General features: G+C 35.3%; 2 protein-coding genes across 2 annotated transcripts in view; one reads left to right on the top strand and one right to left on the bottom strand.

The window, feature by feature from the left end:
- Ance-3 (angiotensin-converting enzyme Ance-3) overlaps positions 1–22,085 on the bottom strand; it is a 438,035-nt gene that overhangs the window by 93,020 nt on the left and 322,930 nt on the right. The window lies entirely within an intron of this gene.
- On the top strand, positions 9,597–20,316 carry LOC142224159 (uncharacterized). Its single transcript, XM_075293945.1, has 2 exons — positions 9,597–10,195; positions 19,285–20,316. The coding sequence occupies exon 2, from the start codon at positions 19,299–19,301 to the stop codon at positions 19,884–19,886; it is 588 nt and encodes a 195-aa protein (XP_075150060.1). The 5' UTR covers positions 9,597–10,195; positions 19,285–19,298; the 3' UTR covers positions 19,887–20,316.

The following is a 22,085-nucleotide window of genomic DNA, read 5'->3' as shown; positions in this document are numbered from 1 at the left end:
ATGGGATGCGATGCGAATGCACATCATAGTATATGGGGAAGTAGTGATACTAATGCAAGGGGAGAGTCGCTAATAGAGTTTATTTTGCGTACTAATCTGGTAGTTTGCAACAAGGGAGATGCCCCAACCTTTGTCACTAAAAACAGGCAAGAGGTTTTGGACATCACCTTGGCCTCGCAAGAACTGAATGAATTGATATCTGAGTGGCAGGTTTTAAGTGAACACAGCTTCTCAGATCATCGCTACATCAGTTTCAAATTTGATGTTCATATCACCAAGACCATATTTTCGCCAAATGTTAGGAAAGCTGACTGGAATAGGTATAGGGAATCGTTCAATATGATGATACCGGAAATAACAGAGACAAATATGAGAAATGTGCAAGATATCGAACACGCAGTGGAGCGGATTACTAAGGCCTTCAACATCTCACTGAAAGCTGCATGCCGTAGAGGAAAGCCAAGGGGGAAACATCGACCACCATGGTGGTCTACGGAATTAAGTAATATGAGGAAATCCTGCAGGAAGCTCTTTAACAAGGCAAAGTCCACCAGAGCCCCTGAGGACTGGGACGCTTACAAGAGGAATCTGAGAGGATACAAGCGAGAACTGAGAAAGGCTCAGTATAACTATTGGAATGACTACTGCAGCAGTATTGAGAATACCGCCGAGGCTTCCAGACTACGGAAGGTTCTAGCATCCACCAACTCCGCTCCAGGTTTCATTAAAACATCGGAGGGAAATTGGACAACGTCCAGTGAGGAGACGCTGGAGGTACTAGTGGAGACACATTTTCCTGGAAATCAGACGGTTGAACCATGTACTGGCGGTGCCACAGTTGCTCAGCGGTCGTTTCCTGTCGATGAAATTGTATCGGAAACTAGAATAAGATGGGCGCTAAATAGCTTTGGACCATTCAAATCCCCCGGACCTGATGGAATTACTCCGGCGGAGTTACAAGCTGTAACTGACAAAATTATCCCCTGGTTGTCAGTGATATATAAAGGATGTATCAACTTATCATATATCCCAGGAAAGTGGAGGGAAACAAAAGTCGTTTTCATACCTAAAGCGGGAAAAGCCTCTCACTCGAGGGCGAAGGATTTCCGACCAATCAGCTTATCCTCATTCCTACTTAAGACTCTGGAGAGGATGATAGATATTTATCTTAGAACTAGCATCGATTCAAGGTTGTTCTCGAAAGGACAGCATGCATACTCGAAGGGCAGGTCTACTGAGACCGCACTACATGAACTAGTCAGCTTTAATGAAAGCTCACTATCTGTCAAAGAATACACAATCGTGGCGTTTCTAGACATCGAAGGGGCGTTCAATAATGTCCATCCGAGCTCGATATTAAATGGACTGACAACTCTGAATGTTGATCCATGTATACTCAGGCTGTTAGACGAACTGCTAATGAAGAGACGTATTTCAGCCACACTAGGACAAGCAAACATACAAAGGTATGTGAACAGAGGCACTCCCCAAGGAGGAGTTCTATCACCTCTTCTTTGGAATGTTGCTATAAATAGCCTTCTGGTTACTCTAGAAAAAGAAAGGATAAAAGTGGTGGCATACGCAGATGATGTGGCTCTGGCAGTCAGGGGAAAATTCCCATCCACAATCAGAGATACTATTCAGAGGGCCCTCCGGATGACTGATAAATGGGCGAAAGACAATGGTCTTGGGGTAAATCCTGCAAAGACAGAATTAGTCATGTACTGCAACGATCGCAAAACTCCCACGGTTAGGCCTATTTCCTTAGGGGGTATTGAAATTCCCTTTGGTGATTGTGCAAAATACCTTGGCGTTATTTTGGACAGGAAGCTGAACTTTAAGCTTAATATTGAACAAAGGGCGAGAAAGGCAACTGTAGCTTTGTACTCGTGCAAAAAGGCAATAGGAAAAAAGTGGGGACTGAAACCGAAAATTGTGCATTGGCTATACACGGCAGTGGTTAGACCTATAATGCTATATGGTGTTGTAGTCTGGTGGCCGGCACTTCAGAAATCGACTTGTTTAGATAAAGTTCAGCGTATGGCGTGTTTGTGTATTTCAGGCGCATTCAGCAAGACAGGAACAAATTCCCTTAATGTCGTGCTGCATCTATTGCCTTTAGACATTTTGGCCAAACAGTCAGCTGCAACAACGGCTGTGCGGTTGCGCGAACTATCGCTGTGGTCGGAAAAAGGTTACGGTCACAGTTCTGTCCTCAAAATAATGCCAGATGTGCCTAACGTAGTGGATTACACTTTGGCGAGTCCACTTTTCGACAAAAAGTTTGAGACTCTAATCCCCAACAGTGAGGAGTGGTGCACACAGACCCCGGGGAATAAAGAATATATAGATTTCTACACTGATGGCTCCAAATTGGATGGACAAGTGGGGTTCGGAGTATATTCTAATGATCTGGAACTTCGAATAGCGAAAAGATTACCTAATCACTGTAGTGTTTTTCAGGCTGAAATATTAGCAATAAGAGAGGTGGCGAATTGGCTGAGAAGTAATGTTCCAAAACATGTGGGCATTAATATATACTCAGACAGTCAACCTGCAATAAAATCCTTGGACTCTGTGTTCCTCAACTCGAAAACGGCCATCGACTGCCGCAAATCTCTCAATGAGATGGCTTAGCAGTACAATATTCACCTAATATGGGTACCTGGCCATAGGAACATACCGGGGAACTGCGAAGCGGATGAATTGGCAAGGCTAGGGACTACCTTACATATTCCAGGGGAACTAGAATTTGTTGGTATGCCCCTAGCTACCTGCAAGCTCATGCTGCGTGAGAAGGCTGTTATGATGGCAAATGTTCGATGGGAGAATTGCAAGGGTTGTAACGACACCAAGCAAATATGGCCCCATTTCAACTCAAACCGCACACTAGATATGCTAATGTTCTCGAGACGTCAGATATCACTCCTGATATCTGCTATAACGGTTCGCTGCCTGATAGGCGATTTTGCAAAAACTATTGGCGCGAAGTATAATGACTATTGTATGAGCTGTCATGATGCGGAGGAAAAAGAATCAATTAAACACCTCTTGTGTGAGTGTCCTGCATTTTGTGTAAAGCGCAAGCAACTTTTAGGAGCATATAGCTTCAGATTACTTGCGGATCTGGAAAACGTTAACTTAAGCAGTCTGCTACTGTTTTTGGAACAATCTGGTTGGTTCAACAAAGAAAAATAATCAAGAAGGTTCAGCGGTTAAAACTAGAAGTGCCCATATGTAATAGGTACTTTTAGTTAATGTGGTATCACAATGGACTGGATAGTCTAAGTGAGCCTGAATCTTAATCGGGCTGCCACTTTAACCTAACCTAACCTAACCTAACCTAACCTTACCCAGCGCTTTTCGCTGTTAGAAAGTTTTCTTGGAAGAATAGTATTACCTTTTTGTGAAAAACGTTGATTCTTTTAAAGTTCGTGAAAACAAGTTAACAAAAAAACTATCTTATTTTTTAATGTTCCATCTAGTTGCATCTTCCCTCATAGAAACAATTTTAATTCAATTTTCAAAATATTCAATTAAAAATTTAACTGATTCAACAAAGTTTTTACTAAAAATAAAAATCAATCACAAAAACTAATAGTATCAATTAAATTTTTAATTGGATCAATTATTTTTTAATTGACTTCGGTGATTGATACTGTCATTTCTGAAGACATATCAATTAAAAAGTAATTGTATCAATTAATTTCGCGATTGAATCCAAAAATTATTTTTTTGTGTGTTCTACGGGGTTTATTTAGTTCTCAGCCCTTATTTCTATAATACAAACAATATAAGAGAAATTATTTGAGTCCATCAATATTTCGGATTTCACCATGGATCATACAGTTTGTATACAAACACACTATCCAATGGACCATTTATTTTTTTTCTGATCATACGGGAAATGGATCAACCCCAGGACCGGTACAGGACTATTCTCTGGTGTTAATGGACCAGTCACAGTCTTGGTTAAAACGTATGGAAGACATAGATGGGGTAAAGGTACACTTTAGGACATTTCTTGAACTTATACCAAAAGATACATCCTGAGACAACTTTGTAGGATCACCTAAAAGACAGATCCCCATGTATCAGTCTTGGGCAATCTCTTAGGAAACATTTTCATTGCGAGCATCCGAATCGCTCCAGAAGGATGTTTTTTTATATATTGATAAACAAATTACTCTGAAAATTGTTTTTCAGTAAATTTATAGATATGTACAATTGGATTTTAATATCAGTATAGAAGTATAGAAATCAAAAAATTATACGAAAATTTAAAAAATTGTAACAAATAGATGCACCGGTGCTAATACAGTGATATGTCCGAGAGCGGTAATTTGCACCAATTTCCCGTAGGGCATCAACAGACAATTATCAAGCATCGCATAGACTCCAACTTACCACTTACTACAATGCTAATTCTACTCCCTGTGCAAAATTTCAACTAAATCGGAGTTAAAAATTGGCCTCTGTGGTCATATGAGTGTAAATCGGGCGAAAGCTTTATATGGGAAAGCAAATTTTAGGACAATCGGACTAAAACTGCGAGCTGTACTTTGCACACAAAAATACATCAACAGACAGAAAGACAGACGGACGGACATCGCTAAATCGCTTCAGAATTTAATTCTAAGCCGATCCGTATACTAAAAGGTTGGTCTATGATTACTCCTTCTTGGCGTTACATACAAATGCACAAACTTATTATACCCTGTACCACAGTAGTGGTGAATGGTATAAACAATCCAAATACAACTTTTACAAACGGAAATGGTGTAATTATATATATTCCAAAAAGTTTGCAAAATTCTAAAAAAATGTTCGCCATTTCCAAGAAACCTTAAAATTTAACTTTGAAGAAGAGAACAGTGCTTTGGATTTTGAATAAAAAATTCAGTTTTATCGCAAAAATTTAATTCGTTTTACAATTTTAGTTAAATGAACTAAAAAAGGAGAAAATATACACATATAAGTATAAAAATTTATTAAATTCCCATTACCCAGAAAATAGTTCAACATTTCTTAAAAATTTTAAATTTTACCACAAATGCGTCCATCATAAACTTCGTATGGCGCTGAAGACATTTTTGCAATTTTGAAGTTTTTCCTTCCTTCAAACTACGACATTTTCTTTAACAAATGAAAAAAATAATTATTTCTAATAAATATCATTGCATTTGTCGAAAAATGTTTACTTATTTTTGTGATATCGGCGTGATATCGCCGATTTAAATATAGTTTATTTAAAACCCCTGGCGGGGTCACTGTTTGTGTTGTGATCCGGAAGCAGGACAAATTTGGATAAAATCCACATACTCAGCCTCAAACGCCAATTCAAATTTTAGGGATGTGATCATACTATAACACTATAGAATAACATTCTAACTACTTCTCTGCATGGTCTTCAGTTTGATCAGTAAAATGCTATTTGGTAAAAAATATCTCATTTTTAGGGAAGAACCATAATCCTTCACAGAATATTTCGAAGGATAGATAAGCCCACGTACGATACATGGTTCCCGGTGAACACAGCACTTTTCTTTCATCTATGGTTTATTTTTCTTGAATTGGTGTTACCCATAGCATTTTTAGACGTTCAGCAGAATTGACGCTTATTTTAAGAGAGTTTTCACTCATGGAAGTGTTTGGCGTATATTTAGTGTATTTAAATTTTTGCGAATAATCAATAATCAAAATCTCATCAATTTAGCAACCAAAAAATAAACCAGAGAACTCTTTTGAAGAATAGGACCTACGATGTGCCTTTACTGGCACAACAAATGAAGTACATCTTTTTCTTCCTCCTGTGTGGAATCCATGGAGGAAGATAAAAACACTCTATATTTCCTGTCAATTAAATAATAGAAAGTAAATATTTAAAAGTTCTAAAAATATAATCATAAAATTTTTTAAAGTGTGGGTGGGACGATGCCTTTCCGAATATTTACCGGAAAATGAAGCACCATCTATGTTGTCTGTCACTAAACGGAAAGGAGCGCCCCATCCCGGGCAAATACCAAAAAAATTAATAATTAGTTCCCATAAAGGACCATCCTCTACCTTCCCAGCACATTTCAAGAAAATCAGAAAACTTTAAATTTTCCAAGAAAATAGAACAAAGAGTAGGTGTACATTCTCCTCCAGATATCAAAAATCAGGTACCCCCTATTACTTACCACCTTCTCCCAAGTTCCCTGTATATTTCAAGTAAAACAAAGTATTTTGGATTTTGCTCTATTATTTAAAAAAAGGACATCCCCTTTCCCGATCAAATATGGAAAAAGTTAATAGTTTTTGTTCAGAGAATTCCCCAATCTTCCCTGAAATTTCAACAATAAAAATAACTTTTCAGAGAACTTTTCTTTAGGATTTAAAATGTCGAAAAAAAAGAAGGGGAAATTTGTCTAGATGCCACCATAACCATTCCTGAAAATTTCAAGCAACTCGCAGAACTTTGGCCCAATTTCAAAATGTCGGGCAAGGAGGAGGTCTTTCTCCCCATCCAAATATTAAAAAATTAGGTACCCCATATTAACTTCATAGTCCCCGACATTCCTTGTAAATTTCAAGTAAATCGAAGAAGTTTTGTTTTGTTTTATTGTTGGTTTCTTTTTCAATAATTATTATTGTTTAAAATTAAATGAAATGAAATTATTTTTACTGTACTTTAATGAAATTCGGGAAAAAGTCTATCTCTCCGACCAAATATCGAAAACTAATGTAGCGGATTTTTGTCTAGATGCCATTCCCAGCCCTGAAAATTTAAAGCGAATCGAAGAACTTAAGTTCAATTTTCAAAAAGTTGGGCCAGGGAGAGGTGCCACTCCCCAACCAGATATCAAACACCTAAGGAAAGTCTAAAGTCGGGCGGGGCCGACTATATTATACCCTGCACCACTTTGTAGATCTAAATTTTCGATACCATATCACACCCGCAAATGTGTTGGGGCTATATATAAAGGTTTGTCCCAAATACATACATTTAAATATCACTCGATCTGGACAGAATTTGATAGACTTCTACAAAATCTATAGACTCAAAATTTAAGTCGGCTAATGCACTAGGGTGGAACACAATGTTAGTACACAAATATGGGAAACATTTAAATCTGAAGCAATTTTAAGGGAACTTCGCAAAAGTTTATTTATGATTTATCGCTCAATATATATCTATTAGAAGTTTAGCAAAATTAGAGTCATTTTTACAACTTTTCGACTAAGCAGTGGCTATTTAACAAGGAAAATGTTGGTATTTTGACCATTTTTGTCGAAATCAGAAAAACATATATATGGGAGCTATATCTAAATCTGAACCGATTTCTTCCAAAATCAATAGGGTTCTATTCTGACCCAAATTAGGAAAGTGTGCCAAATTTGAAGGCGATTGGACTTAAATTGCGACCTAGACTTTGATCACAAAAATGTGTTCACAGACAGACGGACGGACGGACAGACGGACATGGTTATATCGACTCAGGGACCCACCCTGAGCATTATTGCCACAGTGTGGCGCAGGGTATAAAAATGTGGTACCCTATTTTTTACAGCATGGCCACCCTCTACGTTCTCTGAAAATTTTAAGTTAATCGGTTCAGCCGTTTCCGAGCTTACCCAGAACATACAAACAAACAAATATTCTTTGAATTTTATATATACTCGTATAGATATTTGTTAAAATAAATATATTTTTATACCCTTCACCACTACTGTGGTACACTGGCTTAGAATTAAATTCTGAGTCGATTTAGCGATGTCCGTCTGTCCGTCCGTCTGTCTGTTGGTGTATTTTTGTATGCAAAGTACAGCTCGCAATTTTAGTCCGATTGTCGTAAAATTTGGTATAGGGTTCTGTTTCGGCTCAAAGACGATCCCTATTGATTTTGGAAAAAATCGGTTCAGATTTAGATATAGCTGTCATATATATTTTTCACCGATCTGATCATAATTGGCGTCTATATCAACCGATCTTTCTCAAATTCCGTACATCCGAATATTTTATAAGTCTCAAAAAACTTGCAAAATATCAACCAAATCGGTTCAGATTTAGATATAGCTCCCATATATAGCTCTCGCCCGATTTACACTCATTTGCCCACAGAGGCCAATTTTTTGCTCCGATTTAGTTGAAATTTTGCATAGGGAGTAGAATTAGCATTGTAACTATGCGTGCCAAATTTGGTTGAAATCGGTTCAGATTTATATATATCTCCCATATATATCGTTCGCCCGATTTACACTCATATGACCACAGTGGCCAATTTTTAACTCCGATTTAGTTGAAATTTTGCACAGGGAGTAGAATTAGCATTGTAGCTATGCGTGCCAAATTTTGTTGAAATCGGTTCAGATTTAGATATATCTCCCATATATACCCGTGAAAAAATTGGAGGATCTAATTAGATATAATTAGATCTCAAAATTTACCAGATATGATGAGATAGAATTAGATATAATTATATATAATTCCACATATGACGATATCTAACATCAGGTCCAACCATATATAGGGATAGATGTAGTTATATCTAAGACATTAGATCTAGGCCAATATTGAGATCTGAGCAGATTTGCTTTCATAGTAACTAGATATGATTAGGTCTTACCATTTTTCGGATCTAATCATATCTAATTGTATCAAATTAGATCTCTCAATTTTTACTCGGGTAGTTTTCGCCCGATTTACACTCATATGACCACAGAGGACACTTTTTAACTCCGATTTTGTTGAAATTTTGCACAGGGAGTAGAATTAGCATTGTAGCTATGCGTGCCAAATTTGGTTGAAATCGGTTCAGAGTTAAATACCAATATTTTCCTTGTTAAATCGCCACTGCTTAGTCGAAAAGTTGTAAAAATGACTCTAATTGTCCTAAACTTCAAATACATATATATCGAGCGTTAAATCATAAATAAACTTTTGCGAAGTTTCTTTAAAATTGCTTCAGATTTAAATGTTTCCCATATTTTTTTACTAAAATTATGTTCCACCTTAGTGCACTAGCCAACTTAAATTTTGAGTCTATACACTGAAAAAAATATTGTCGTGAGGTCAAAGATTTCATGTTTTTAAAATATGAATGCAAATTTTGCTTAGCACGGAAGACGCAATTCTCTACTATAAAGTTTTTTTCCTTGTCCAAAAGTCGACAAACTTTTCAATGAAGTCGTATTATCCTTATAATTAAGCGATTTCACTCAAAAATGGGTATCATAACATGAAATAACATGGGCTAAGGTCAACTTGACTTTAATAACTCAGAAAAATTCTTTTCATTTAATGAAATTGTCTTTAAATTTGTTGCCTTTTTGCATCTTGACTACAAAGCAAAAAATCGTTCAAATATAGGACATGTTTTTCAACACTTCATTTTAAAGACGTTTATTACTTGAAACATATCATAATTTCTACTGGAAGTCAAGTCTTAATTTGGAAGATAAAGTTGTCGTTAACTCGTTTTTAAAGGTGGACAAACTTCATAGTTTGCCAAACATATTTTTTGATTTTTTATATTTGAATGAATTTTATGAATCTTTTGAATTTTATACATGAATGAATTTTATGAATTTGAATTTAAATGAATTGTTTAATATATCATATTTACATAATTATCGATCTCTTGAATTTCTGATCAATTTGTTTATTTTGAATTATATGTACTAAAATATTGCTGAATTGATATCGATAACATCTATTGTAAATATTATTGTTGTAAAAGTTAGTACACTAAGCCTTAAGATCCTAGCTTTTTACTTCACTTCTTCTCTAACTACCCGACGGTAAGCATTGTATTTCTCCTCTGCTGATCTCTCTTCTCTACCTTTTCCCCTATATCATATTTATAAATAAATATTGTTAATTGTACATTGAAAACTGAAACCTCCACTTGTTATTTTTTGTTCCTTTTCCGGTTGGGTTTCACTCCATCAAACGCTTTGTTTATTATTTCTCATTACTTTGAGAAATAATAAACCCAAGCACACACACACACACAACCTTATACAGTCCACTCATCTCATACAGGGGATTTCTTGTAAAACTTCTCCACTGTCATCTGTCACAATCCCCCCACACACCTGTGCATGGTCCTCCGCAGCCGTTCATTGGTAACATATCGAAATCCACAACACCATCCACAACAAAGTAAACAAACAAATTACCATCTCTATCTACTCAGTTGAAAGATCGCCGGTAAGTGATACGTCACAAAATTATATAGAAAAGAACATAAACGTAAGCAAACACAAAAAACGGGGAAAATACGCGAGTTAAAAAGTTTAAAATTCGTTAAAAATTCGGGTAAATTTCGTGTTAAAATCAGGTAAATTTTCGTAAAAATACTTTGAAATTAAAAAAAAAAAGAAGAAAGAAAATCAAGAAGAAGATCAGGAAAATTAACAAATAATTTTCGTTTTGCTTTCAACGGTTTGGATAACATTAGCTATCGTGAAAATTCCCATTTTTTATGAAATAAACGCGTTTGTGCTAAAACATTAACATTTCATCGGTAAAAACAAAATTTTCATATTCTTCAAATTTGCATTTGTGATCATATGTGAATAAAATCCACAAAGAATATTATACATATGATAGAGTGACAATTGGTCAGCTGTGCTAGTGTTACCATATCACCCCCGTTTCAATTAGCGAAGTCACACACCAAATTACACCTAACGCACCTGAATGAATGCGCAGCGTATGATCAATGATGCGCAGCGTATGATCAATGATAATGTCGATTTAATTAAATTCAATTAATATTTGGATTTTTGATTAAAAAAGTGAATGTAATTAAAACAAATAAAAGTAAATATTGGAAATTTTGCCCATCTCACTATATTTTGGTTACAATAACAAAAATTTTTGCTAAAATATTAATAAATTAATGCACAATAATTTACATTGAATTACCAGCGTAGTTAACAAAGACATCAAATTGATCATACACTTTGCATTCACGCCGACATAATTCAACACACCGCAACAAATATTTGCACAATAACTAATATAATCGTATTTGCACTTTAATACCATTGCACATTTTATCATTTTATATTGAACGTAGTAGTTATATGTACACGTATAAAAAACCATCAAACAGTGAATTATTTACCATTTACACAACAAATGCAATTCTGAAAATTTTATTTGAGTGCAAATTAATTCGGTACACCGCGGGAGAAAAAAAATCAGTTTTATGTCAAAAGTGATTAAATCAAAGTAGAGTACGCAAACACATACATCCATTTGTGTTTTACCGGGGTATAAAAACAAAAACGCGAATTTTTGGAAAAGTTATCTACACTCGAAAAAACAAACCTATTACACTCAAGAAAATTTGTATATCATCGTAGAAGTTTCCTTACATTCATAAAGTAAATTTTGGTAAAGCGCTAATTCTCTTTGGTAAAACGCAAATTACTACACTTGCAAAAATTAGTATCAACAAAATTTTTTTAAAAAAAAAAATTCACGAAAATTACACTTACAGAAATTTGTCTTTAAATTCAAAAAGAAAATCCGCTACTGAAAATTTCGTGTTTTCGACTCTCAAAACGTTATGCTAAAATTTGGAAAATGTAAATATACATAAAACTCGAATTTGTACACTCAGCAAAAAATTCTCCAAAATTTTTCTACACTTAAAATTTTAACTTGGAACATTTTTTGCATTCCAAATTTTGTACACCCAGCAAAATTTTTTAAATTCTGCAAAGTTTTTATAAACTCAAAATTTTAACTTGCAATATTTTTTAAAATTTTTCCTACACTCGGGAAAAAATTATTTAAATTCTCGAAATTTTTCCTACACTCAAAAATTTTTTGTCTTGGAATATATTTCTACATTCAAAATGTTATTTCCTTCAAAATATTGCAATACTAAAATTTGCTAAAAAATAAATAATAATAATCTCAAAAAATTACGACATAACATATTTTCAATTATATTTTCCGGAAAATTATTACACTCGGAAAAAAAAAATCAATCTTTATTAAACTAAAAACTATTATTACACTCGGGAAAAGTGGGAAAACTTCGGAAATTTTCTAAAGTTGAAATAAAATACATATATGAAAATCTCTACAAATTCTTACACTCAGAAAAGTAATTACGCTCGAAAACATTTTTTCGTTCCCCAAATACGAAGTGCACTCAAACAAAATTCTCAGATCAACTCATGCGACTGCGAATACACTCAAATTAATATTATCTCAACATATATGAACGAATCATCATAACAACAGGTAAATTTTTGAAATTATTGGTAATTTATGAATATTTACAACATAACAAGCGTCTCATAAGAAAAATTGTGAGAAATAAAATCGCAATTTTCACTTCTCGAATATTAAATTTATTAAAATTGGTAAACATATACAAGAAATCAAGCGGCTCATAAGAAAAAATTGTGAGAAATAAAATCGCAATTTGTCATTCCTCGAATATTTAAACTTGTTGAAAAGAAATATATACAAGAAAATAAGCGTCTCATAAGGAAAATTGTGATTCAGAACATCGCAATTTCCGCTCATCGAATATATTAACGAAATCACTCATCGAAACATTAAAACAAACTATCAACGAAAATACTCATTACGACATTAAAAATAAACATCAATATATCTAAAAAGTGAAATTGCATCTCAAAGCCGAATTGGCTGATGAAACATATATATTATCTCTCTGTAACAATAATATCTCTTGCTCTCTGAATATTTCTATTAAATTGGCCTGTTGTGCTTTATCAAGATTTGAGGAAATTTTTGAACTTTTATTGAGTTATATGATTTTTTCGAAGAAAAATTGAACAAAGTCATATTTCTTTTGGATGAGTTCATTATATTTCTTCGTGACATTTATATTTCTCGCTCTGTGAAGCTTAAAATTATTTGGCCTGTGGCTTCACAAAAATTTGGAGGAAATTTTGAACTTTTATTGAAGATATATCATTTTTTTGAAACAAAATCTTGAAAGTCATATGTTTTCAGTGAGTTCAATATATTTCTCTTTGAAAATTACATCTCTCATTCTGTGAAGTTTACAATTATTTTATCTGTTTGCTACAAAGAGCTTGGTCGAATTTTGAACTTTGATTGCAGACTTATGATTTTTCGATTCGAGAGGTTTGGAAAATCATAGTTCAGTGAATGTGTTCAATAGATTTCACCTGCTTAATAAAATCTTAATAAAATTTAATCTCGTCTCATAAACGAAAAAATCGAAATTTTGCCTCGTTCACGTTTTTTGGGAAAAAAAAAAGATTTTGTTATCGTGAAAAACTTGTTTTTCTTGAAATTTTAGGACAGAAATTTTACCGATTGAATTCTGTTTAAAAGTATCGATTGGAAGTCGAATTTATCAATTGCATCGCATTACATAAAGAACGCAACACTTTGGAATTTGTGGAAACACAATTAAAATTGTTTGAATTATATTTTCATTAGCTCAAATCAATTAAAATTGATTGATTATTTTTCTTTTCGCATATTTATCTTTTCAATTGATCTTTTGAACAATAAACTACTATATTTTCGCAACATTTGCAAATCCCGCTTATTAGTTTATTAGTTCTGGAGATAAATTTTCGCATAAAACACAACTAAAACGGTTAGAGGTTACCCACAAAACTTCATATTTGCAATTCCAAAAACCCATATATTTTTTCTCGCTATATTTCTGCAATTCCAATTCATTAATTTGATAAATTCAAGAAAACATTTTCTCGTTTGCAATCGATAATTTTCTGATACATTTTTTACGACAATGAATCCTACAAACAATCCTAATGAACTTTCATCAGGTCCTTCTGGATCAAATGCTTCCTCCAATTCTAACGCAGCAGTGGCTGCATCTCCCGCATATGATAGATTTCTTTTTGATTGCGAGTATTTAATACTTTTTTGCACGCAATTCGAACAATGCGATATTAGAGATCAAACGGACTCTGTATTGGAAGTTAAATTGGAAGACTTGGAGAAAAGATGGCAACAACTTCAGACTTCATATCAAAATATAATGCTATCGCCGAGTTCCACCGATCCGAAGGATATTAAAGCTAATGCAAAAATAAATTTCAATGCCAGTTCTGAGGCATATTACACCGCAAGGTCTCAAATCTTAGATATTCTCCGAATATCTGGAGGCCAAGCACGTCAAAATGCCAGACACAGCCTAGTTCCTGAATATATACCTCAGAATCAGAGTTCTATTCCCGCCTCTTCTCATAACTCTAACGACAGTTATATAAAAGTTCCTCCGTGTGACACCGAGGTGTTTAAAGGTGGATACGAGGAGTGGCCCTCGTTCCGTGATATGTTCACGGCAGTTTATGTAAATCATCCAAAATTGACCCCCGCTCAAAAACTTTATCATTTACGCAATAAGACCAGGGGCCCAGCTGGGGCTATAGTCAAGCGTTACACTTTGTGCGATGAAAATTTTAATATGGCATGGAACGCACTTAAAGCTCGGTATGAAAATAAACGTGTTTTAGTTGATAATCAATTAAAAATTCTTTTCAATATACCTGTGGCAAATGTTGAAAACAGCGAATCAATTCAAAAAATTCAGTCCACGGTCAATGATTGTTTATGTACTCTTCGATCTCTTAACGTCGAAGTTGACGGATGGGATCCCATTCTCATATATTTAATTTCCACAAAATTACCAGATGAAACTCTCTCTTTATGGGAACAATCCCTCAGATCACATCGAGATCTGCCTACGTGGGATCAACTGGACGAATTTTTGATAAATAGATTCGAAGTTGTAGAACGCATCTCAAGCATAAAGTGCACAAAGCAGCAAAATAATGTTACACATCAAAATTCAAATAAATATGATCAGCGCAATCCCATCTCATCTCAGGGCTCTGGCAAAATACAAACATATCTTTCGCAAGAAAGACTCACAGCTACTTGTTTACTTTGTGAAACCAACCATTCTTTACGAATGTGTCCGAAATTTCGTCAACTTACTGCACAACAGCGTGTAGACTTTGTCTATAAAAATAAGATTTGCAGTAACTGCTTATCAAACTCCCATCTCAAGCCTAATTGTAAAAGTACAAACACTTGTATAATTTGTCACAAACCGCATCACAGTTTGATTCATATACGAACTAAATACAACGAAAATACAAGTGAAAATTCAAATACTCAAGAAAATAGAAGCGAAAGCCAGAATCATCAAAAGCCCATTAAAAATACACAAAATTTATCCTCACAGAAGGAACAACCATCTACATCAAAGCAAAATAATTCTTCTCATATCCAAGCCAACTTTTCATCGAATAATGATATGATTTTACTCCGAACTGCATTAGTGCAGATTGAACATAATGGAGAATTGTTCACGATTAGAGCCCTTATAGATCCAGGTTCTCAACGAACATTTATTTCAAAACGAATTCAAACCCGGTTGCAACTTCCAACTACTAAGTCAAGTTTTGAAATATCTGGAATTGGTGGCCAGCGTCAAACATCTGACAAACAATGTCAATTGCACATAGTGTCAAAGAAACATGAAATACAATTCACAGTTTCTGCCATTGTTTTGCCGAAAGTGACAAAACGTCTTCCTGCCATTTCGTTTGAAATACCAAATAATTCAGAATTGGAAAATTTAGAGTTGGCAGATCCATATTTCAACAAATCTTCGCAAATTGATTTGGTTCTGGGTAATGATTCCGAACGTTTTATTAATATTGAAGGAATCAAGAAAAATATTTGTGGCGAAACTTCAGCCTATAATACGATATTTGGCTGGGTTCTCAGTGGTCCAATGCGGACTGAAACAATACATTCATTCTCCGTAAATGTTCATGAATTCGAAGAATCCTCTATTAACGAAATGCTGAGAAAATTTTGGGAACAAGAAGAAGTTCCTACATCCCATCTCGTCTCAGCTGCTGATGCGTTCTGTGAAGAGTATTACAGAAAAACTACAACTCGTTTACCCAATGGTCGTTACATGGTACGACTTCCTTTTAAGGAAGAATTTTCTGATTCATTGTACTTGGGTCCTTCTAGATTTATGGCTTTGGCTCAGTACAATCGTATGGAACGAAACCTTTCCAAAGATTCTGAATTAAAAACACAGTACCATGATGTTCTGAACGAATATATAGCGCTTGATCACGCAGAAGAAACGTCTTCTCGCGAAATTTCCTTTGATGATAAATTTAATTCATTTTACTTGCCACATCACGCTGTGGTACGACCGGAACATAAGTCCACAAAGGTTCGAATTGTTTTTAATGCGTCCAGAAAGACGAAATCAGGCTATTCTCTTAACGATGTGTTACACACCGGTCCCACATTGCAATCTGATCTCACTTCTGTTATTCTGAATTGGCGGAAATATCAGTATGTTTTCTGCGGGGATATTCAGAAAATGTACAGACAGATTCTTGTACACCCCCATGATAGACCGTATCAACGAATTTTATTCAAACCGTCCGATAATAACTTTATTAAAGATTATCAACTCAAAACAGTAACTTTTGGTATTAATTGCGCGCCATTCCTTGCTATACGTACTCTTTTGCAACTGGCATCTGATGTCCAAGCAACTCATCCCACAGTAGCTCGAATACTTAAACACGAAACATACGTTGACGACATTTTATCGGGCGGGTATTCTATTCAGGAGGCTTTGAAGGCTCAAAATGATCTAAGTGATATTTTAAAGAATGCCGGTTTTCCTCTTAAGAAGATCATAGCTAATGATCCACAATTACTCGCTCATATTCCGTCTCAAGACCTATACGATTCCGAATTTTTACGCTTCCATGAATCAAGTTCTACAAAAACTTTGGGTATAAAGTGGAACGCGTTGTCAGATTCGTTTACTTACTCGATAAATCCAATACAATTTGAACAGACTATGACGAAAAGGATGGTTCTATCGTCAATCGCTCAATTATTTGATCCCGCGGGATGGATTGCGCCGGTTATTATTCGGGCAAAAATATTAATGCAACAATTGTGGCTAGAAGGAATTGGATGGGATGACAATCTTGGTCCAGAGTCACAAGCTACTTGGAATAGACTCGTATTCGATTTCCCTCACATTAATTCTATCTCTATACCAAGATGGATTCAATGTTGTCCTACTGATACTTTGGAAATCCACGGGTTTTCAGATTCGTCTCAAGCTGCATATTGTGCATGTGTTTATTTGCGATGCCAGACTAATAAATCAGTTGTGTTTTCTAATTTACTGGTTGCTAAAAGCAAAGTCGCTCCTCTCAAACCTGTATGTTTGCCAAGATTGGAACTTAATGGTGCATTTCTGTTAGCTAAACTCGTCAATTATGTCACTTCGAATTTCGATTTCAAGATAAGCTCTATTACTCTATGGACTGACTCTTCAATAGTTCTTGGTTGGCTTTCGAAACCACCTTGGTCCTGGGAGACATACATTGCAAATAGAACTTCGCAAATTCACGAGTTAGTTCCTGGTAGCAATTGGCGGCATGTCCCGACTCATGATAATCCTGCAGATCTCGGTACTAGAGGTTGCCGACCTCAAGATTTAACACCCAATTCTTTATGGTTTAATGGTCCAAAATGGTTAACTCAACCACATTCAACGTGGCCTAAAAGAAATCCATTGGTTGCACCAGAATTAGGAAAACGTGTTAATGTTCAAACTTATCATAGTACAATTGACGATACTGATATTTTACTCAGATTTTCGTCTTACAATCGCGCATTGCGAGTTATATCCTACATGTTTCGTTTTTATAACAATTGCCTAAGTCGACGGAGATCGACAATAAAAATTTCGAATCCATTTCTTACTCATAAAGAAGTTACATTTGTTAAATCACGTTTAATCACATTATCGCAAAAGAAATTTTACCCTGACGAATATTCTAATCTTCTTGAATCGAAACCAATTAATGATAAAAGCCAATTGAAATGTTTGAATCCATTTCTTTCTCACGAGAATATTATGCGAGTTAATGGAAGACTCGCCGACTCGTCTCTACCATACAACGAGCGATTTCCTATTATTCTTTCGGGGAACTCACGTTTCAGTCACTTATACTTATTAAACTTGCATCAATTATTAGCTCATGCCGATTGTACGCTAATGTGCCGAATGGTACAGACTGAATTTTATATATCCCGTTTAAAACCGCGAGTGAAGGCTATAATTCATAAATGCCGAACGTGTGTAATATTCAAACAAAAGTCCTGTAGCCAGATAATGGCTCCCCTTCCATCTGTGCGATGTGAACTATCCCCTCCTTTTAATATCACCGGTGTAGACTTCGCAGGGCCTTTTGAGCTAAAAAGTTCCACTCTAAAAAGAGCTCCAATAATAAAAAGCTACGTTTCGATTTTTGTTTGTTTCACTACAAAAGCGATCCACTTAGAACCCTGTTCAGAATTATCGTCTCTAGCCTTTGAAGCTGCATTTACACGATTCGTCGGGAGGCGGGGGCTACCCCATAGGGTTGTTTCCGATAATGGAAGAAATTTTATTGGGGCAAGCCGAAAATTACTAAAAGAATTTTCTGGTTTTGTTAAATCCACCGCCAGTGACATATCCCAGAAATATTCAACACACGGCTTTGAGTGGCAATTTATCCCACCGCATGCCCCGCATATGGGCGGATTATGGGAATCGGCCGTAAAAAGTTTTAAACATCATTTTAAACGAATAGCTGGTGCCCATAAATTTACTTTCGAACAATTTGCTACAATTCTCGCAAGAATCGAAGGAATTCTAAACTCACGTCCCATATCTGCCGTTTCTGAAGATCCATCAGATTTGACAGCTCTTACTCCGGGTCACTTTTTAAAAGGATCACCAATTATGTCTTTCCCTGAAACCCCATCTCAAAACTTATCTCTTCTCAATAGATGGACAAAGTTAAAAGCTCTGCACCATCAATTTGCTATCAGATGGAAAGAGGACTATCTGAAATCTCTACACAAACGATATAAGTGGAAAAATTCAGGTCCCAATTTAAAGATTGGCGATTTGGTTGTCGTCATGGACGATTTGTTACCACCTAGCGACTGGCGCTTGGGTAGAATCGTAAATACTCATCATGGTTCCGACAATAATATTCGTGTTGCGGATATCAAAGTTGCTTCAGGAATTATCACTCGCCCTATCGTGAAATTATGCTACTTACCGCTCTTAGACCAAGCCTCTCCTGAACCAACCTCTTAAATCTTACCTTTTCACATTCCTTCCTCTCATAAAATCTTTTCATAACCTTCCCATTATCCCATACTAAAGTCCTTTCCAATTACAGATTACTAACTAAAAATGTCCCACCATCAAGTTTACGATTGCGGCATCTGCAAGGAAAGACACTCTTTGCGGGATTGCCCAATTTTTATAATGATGCCTGTGGCGGATAGAAGGGTGACGGTTCGGACATATAATTACTGCATGAACTGTTTGGCAAAAAGCCACACAGTTGAACGGTGCAGTTCCCCAGCGACCTGTCGGAAGTGTGGCTATCAGCATCACACTATGCTGCATCCACAAATAGCGAGGACGCCATCCGCAACTTCACCAGCCTACTACACGCCTAGGGAAAGGAACACGACGACACGCCAAACACCATCAAGAAACAATACCACTAGAAGACGAGTAATAATCACGGGAAGACACAACAGTACAACTACACAACAAACAAGAAGGCCCATCCGATGGTTCACGAAGAACCCAATACCGCAGACATCAACTACGATAAGACGACCACCACGACAGCCTACACCACAACATGCTCATACCAACAATAAGATGCAGAGGAGACGCTCCAACCAACGTCCTAAGCGGAACCAGCATATCCTGGCCGAGGCTATAAAGTCCATTGCTACCGTGCTTTGCAAGTCGAACTTTGCATAAGTGCAAGGCCGGGGGCATGGACAAACTTCATAGTTTGCCAAACATATTTTTTGATTTTTTATATTTGAATGAATTTTATGAATCTTTTGAATTTTATACATGAATGAATTTTATGAATTTGAATTTAAATGAATTGTTTAATATATCATATTTACATAATTATCGATCTCTTGAATTTCTGATCAATTTGTTTATTTTGAATTATATGTACTAAAATATTGCTGAATTGATATCGATAACATCTATTGTAAATATTATTGTTGTAAAAGTTAGTACACTAAGCCTTAAGATCCTAGCTTTTTACTTCACTTCTTCTCTAACTACCCGACGGTAAGCATTGTATTTCTCCTCTGCTGATCTCTCTTCTCTACCTTTTCCCCTATATCATATTTATAAATAAATATTGTTAATTGTACATTGAAAACTGAAACCTCCACTTGTTATTTTTTGTTCCTTTTCCGGTTGGGTTTCACTCCATCAAACGCTTTGTTTATTATTTCTCATTACTTTGAGAAATAATAAACCCAAGCACACACACACACACAACCTTATACAGTCCACTCATCTCATACAGGGGATTTCTTGTAAAACTTCTCCACTGTCATCTGTCACAATCCCCCCACACACCTGTGCAAAAGGACTTTGATAGCATATGAAGAAAAAAAGCTGAAAAGCGAAAAATTAAAATTTGCTTCCTAGAAGCAAGTACACAAAACCCAAATTTAAAAGAGAATTGTGTCTAAAAAGTATCCTTACTTGTATTCTCCGCTTCTTTGACTCGGAATCAATACCAAAATTTTTAAAGTAACGACAAAATCTTTGGAACCGGGTATGCTTTTTTTTCAGTGTAGATTTTGTAAAAGTCTATCCAATTCTGTCCAAATCGAGTGATATTTAAATGTATGTATTTGGGACAAACCTTTATATATAGCATCAAACACATTTGACGGATGTGATATGGTATCGAAAATTTAGATCTACAAAGTGGTGCAGGGTATAATATAGTCGGGCCCGCCCGACTTTAGACTTTCGTTACTTGTTTATGTTATACATCGTATATATTGATAATTCTTGTAATTTGCAAAACCTTCTACAAAGAACTACAATGGAAGTAGACATGACATATTATTTTGCTTTTTATTGAGTTTCTTGTTTCCGACATTTAATTAATTTTTTTTTAATTTCCCCTAAAACGGCCAATTAGCGTATTTTCTAACTTCATTGGACGTGAGAAAAATTGATAGAGGATCTCGAAATCCACTTAAAATGAAATGTTTATGGAACAACTTACTGGGTACTAAATTCGAATCATCTCCCAAGAACTGTTGTGGGATTTGCTATATTACAATTTTATCCCTAAAGCCTAGTACTAAGATCACGCTTTCGCCCGAAAAACTGTTATACTCCATATAAAAAACACGTTAGCGCGGAATAAATGCGAAATCTTTGTTTTTAGGAATTTTTAAACACATATTTATACAACCCTGGATTTTTCGCACGAAAAAATAGGCAGGCATATTATTTCACATAAATAAGTTAACATCCCTGGCTTTGAGACCCTATTTACGGAAATCGATGAAGATATTCGTTAGTACTAAGCATAATTCTCAAATTATTCAATACAGATTGAAATTGCAATGACAATGCAATTTATTGGCAAAATAGTTGGACTAAACAAAATTCCCCTTAAATGTGAAGCTCAGTTAATCATGGCCACTTGATTTAATTTAGATAGCTAATTTGATTAATTTAAAAAAGAATTGAAACAAATATACAAGGGTATTGTTTCTTTTTGTTTTTTGTATTTTTCTGTAAATGCGACAAAGTTTTTGACCCACATTTCATTTGCAAGGGGTTTCTTCTACTCTACAATTAAAGTAACGTTTTTCGTGCTAAATTTTTTGTTTCTTGTCTTTTTTCTTATTGAAACGTTTTATGTCATTTCTTGGCCAAGCTATTCTCACAGACATTTGTCATTTTGCAAATTTTCTAAAACAGCCATTGAGGGAACTACTAAAAACAAAGACTTTTTGTCGGTCATTTGACGCTGAATCGGTACTGATGGCTTATTAAATTGAAACCTTCAATTGCATTGAAGCCAAAGGCATGCCAGAAAGTAAAGATAAGAAGTTGAGTTTTTTTTGTTGACATTAAATGTACTTTATTATATTTAATTTGCTTTAATTTTACACCAGAAAT

The sequence above is a fragment of the Haematobia irritans genome, chromosome 2 (genome assembly GCF_050003625.1).
Source record: "Haematobia irritans isolate KBUSLIRL chromosome 2, ASM5000362v1, whole genome shotgun sequence".
Taxonomy (NCBI): Eukaryota; Metazoa; Arthropoda; class Insecta; order Diptera; family Muscidae; genus Haematobia; species Haematobia irritans.
This window is presented reverse-complemented; position numbering and strand designations above follow the sequence as displayed.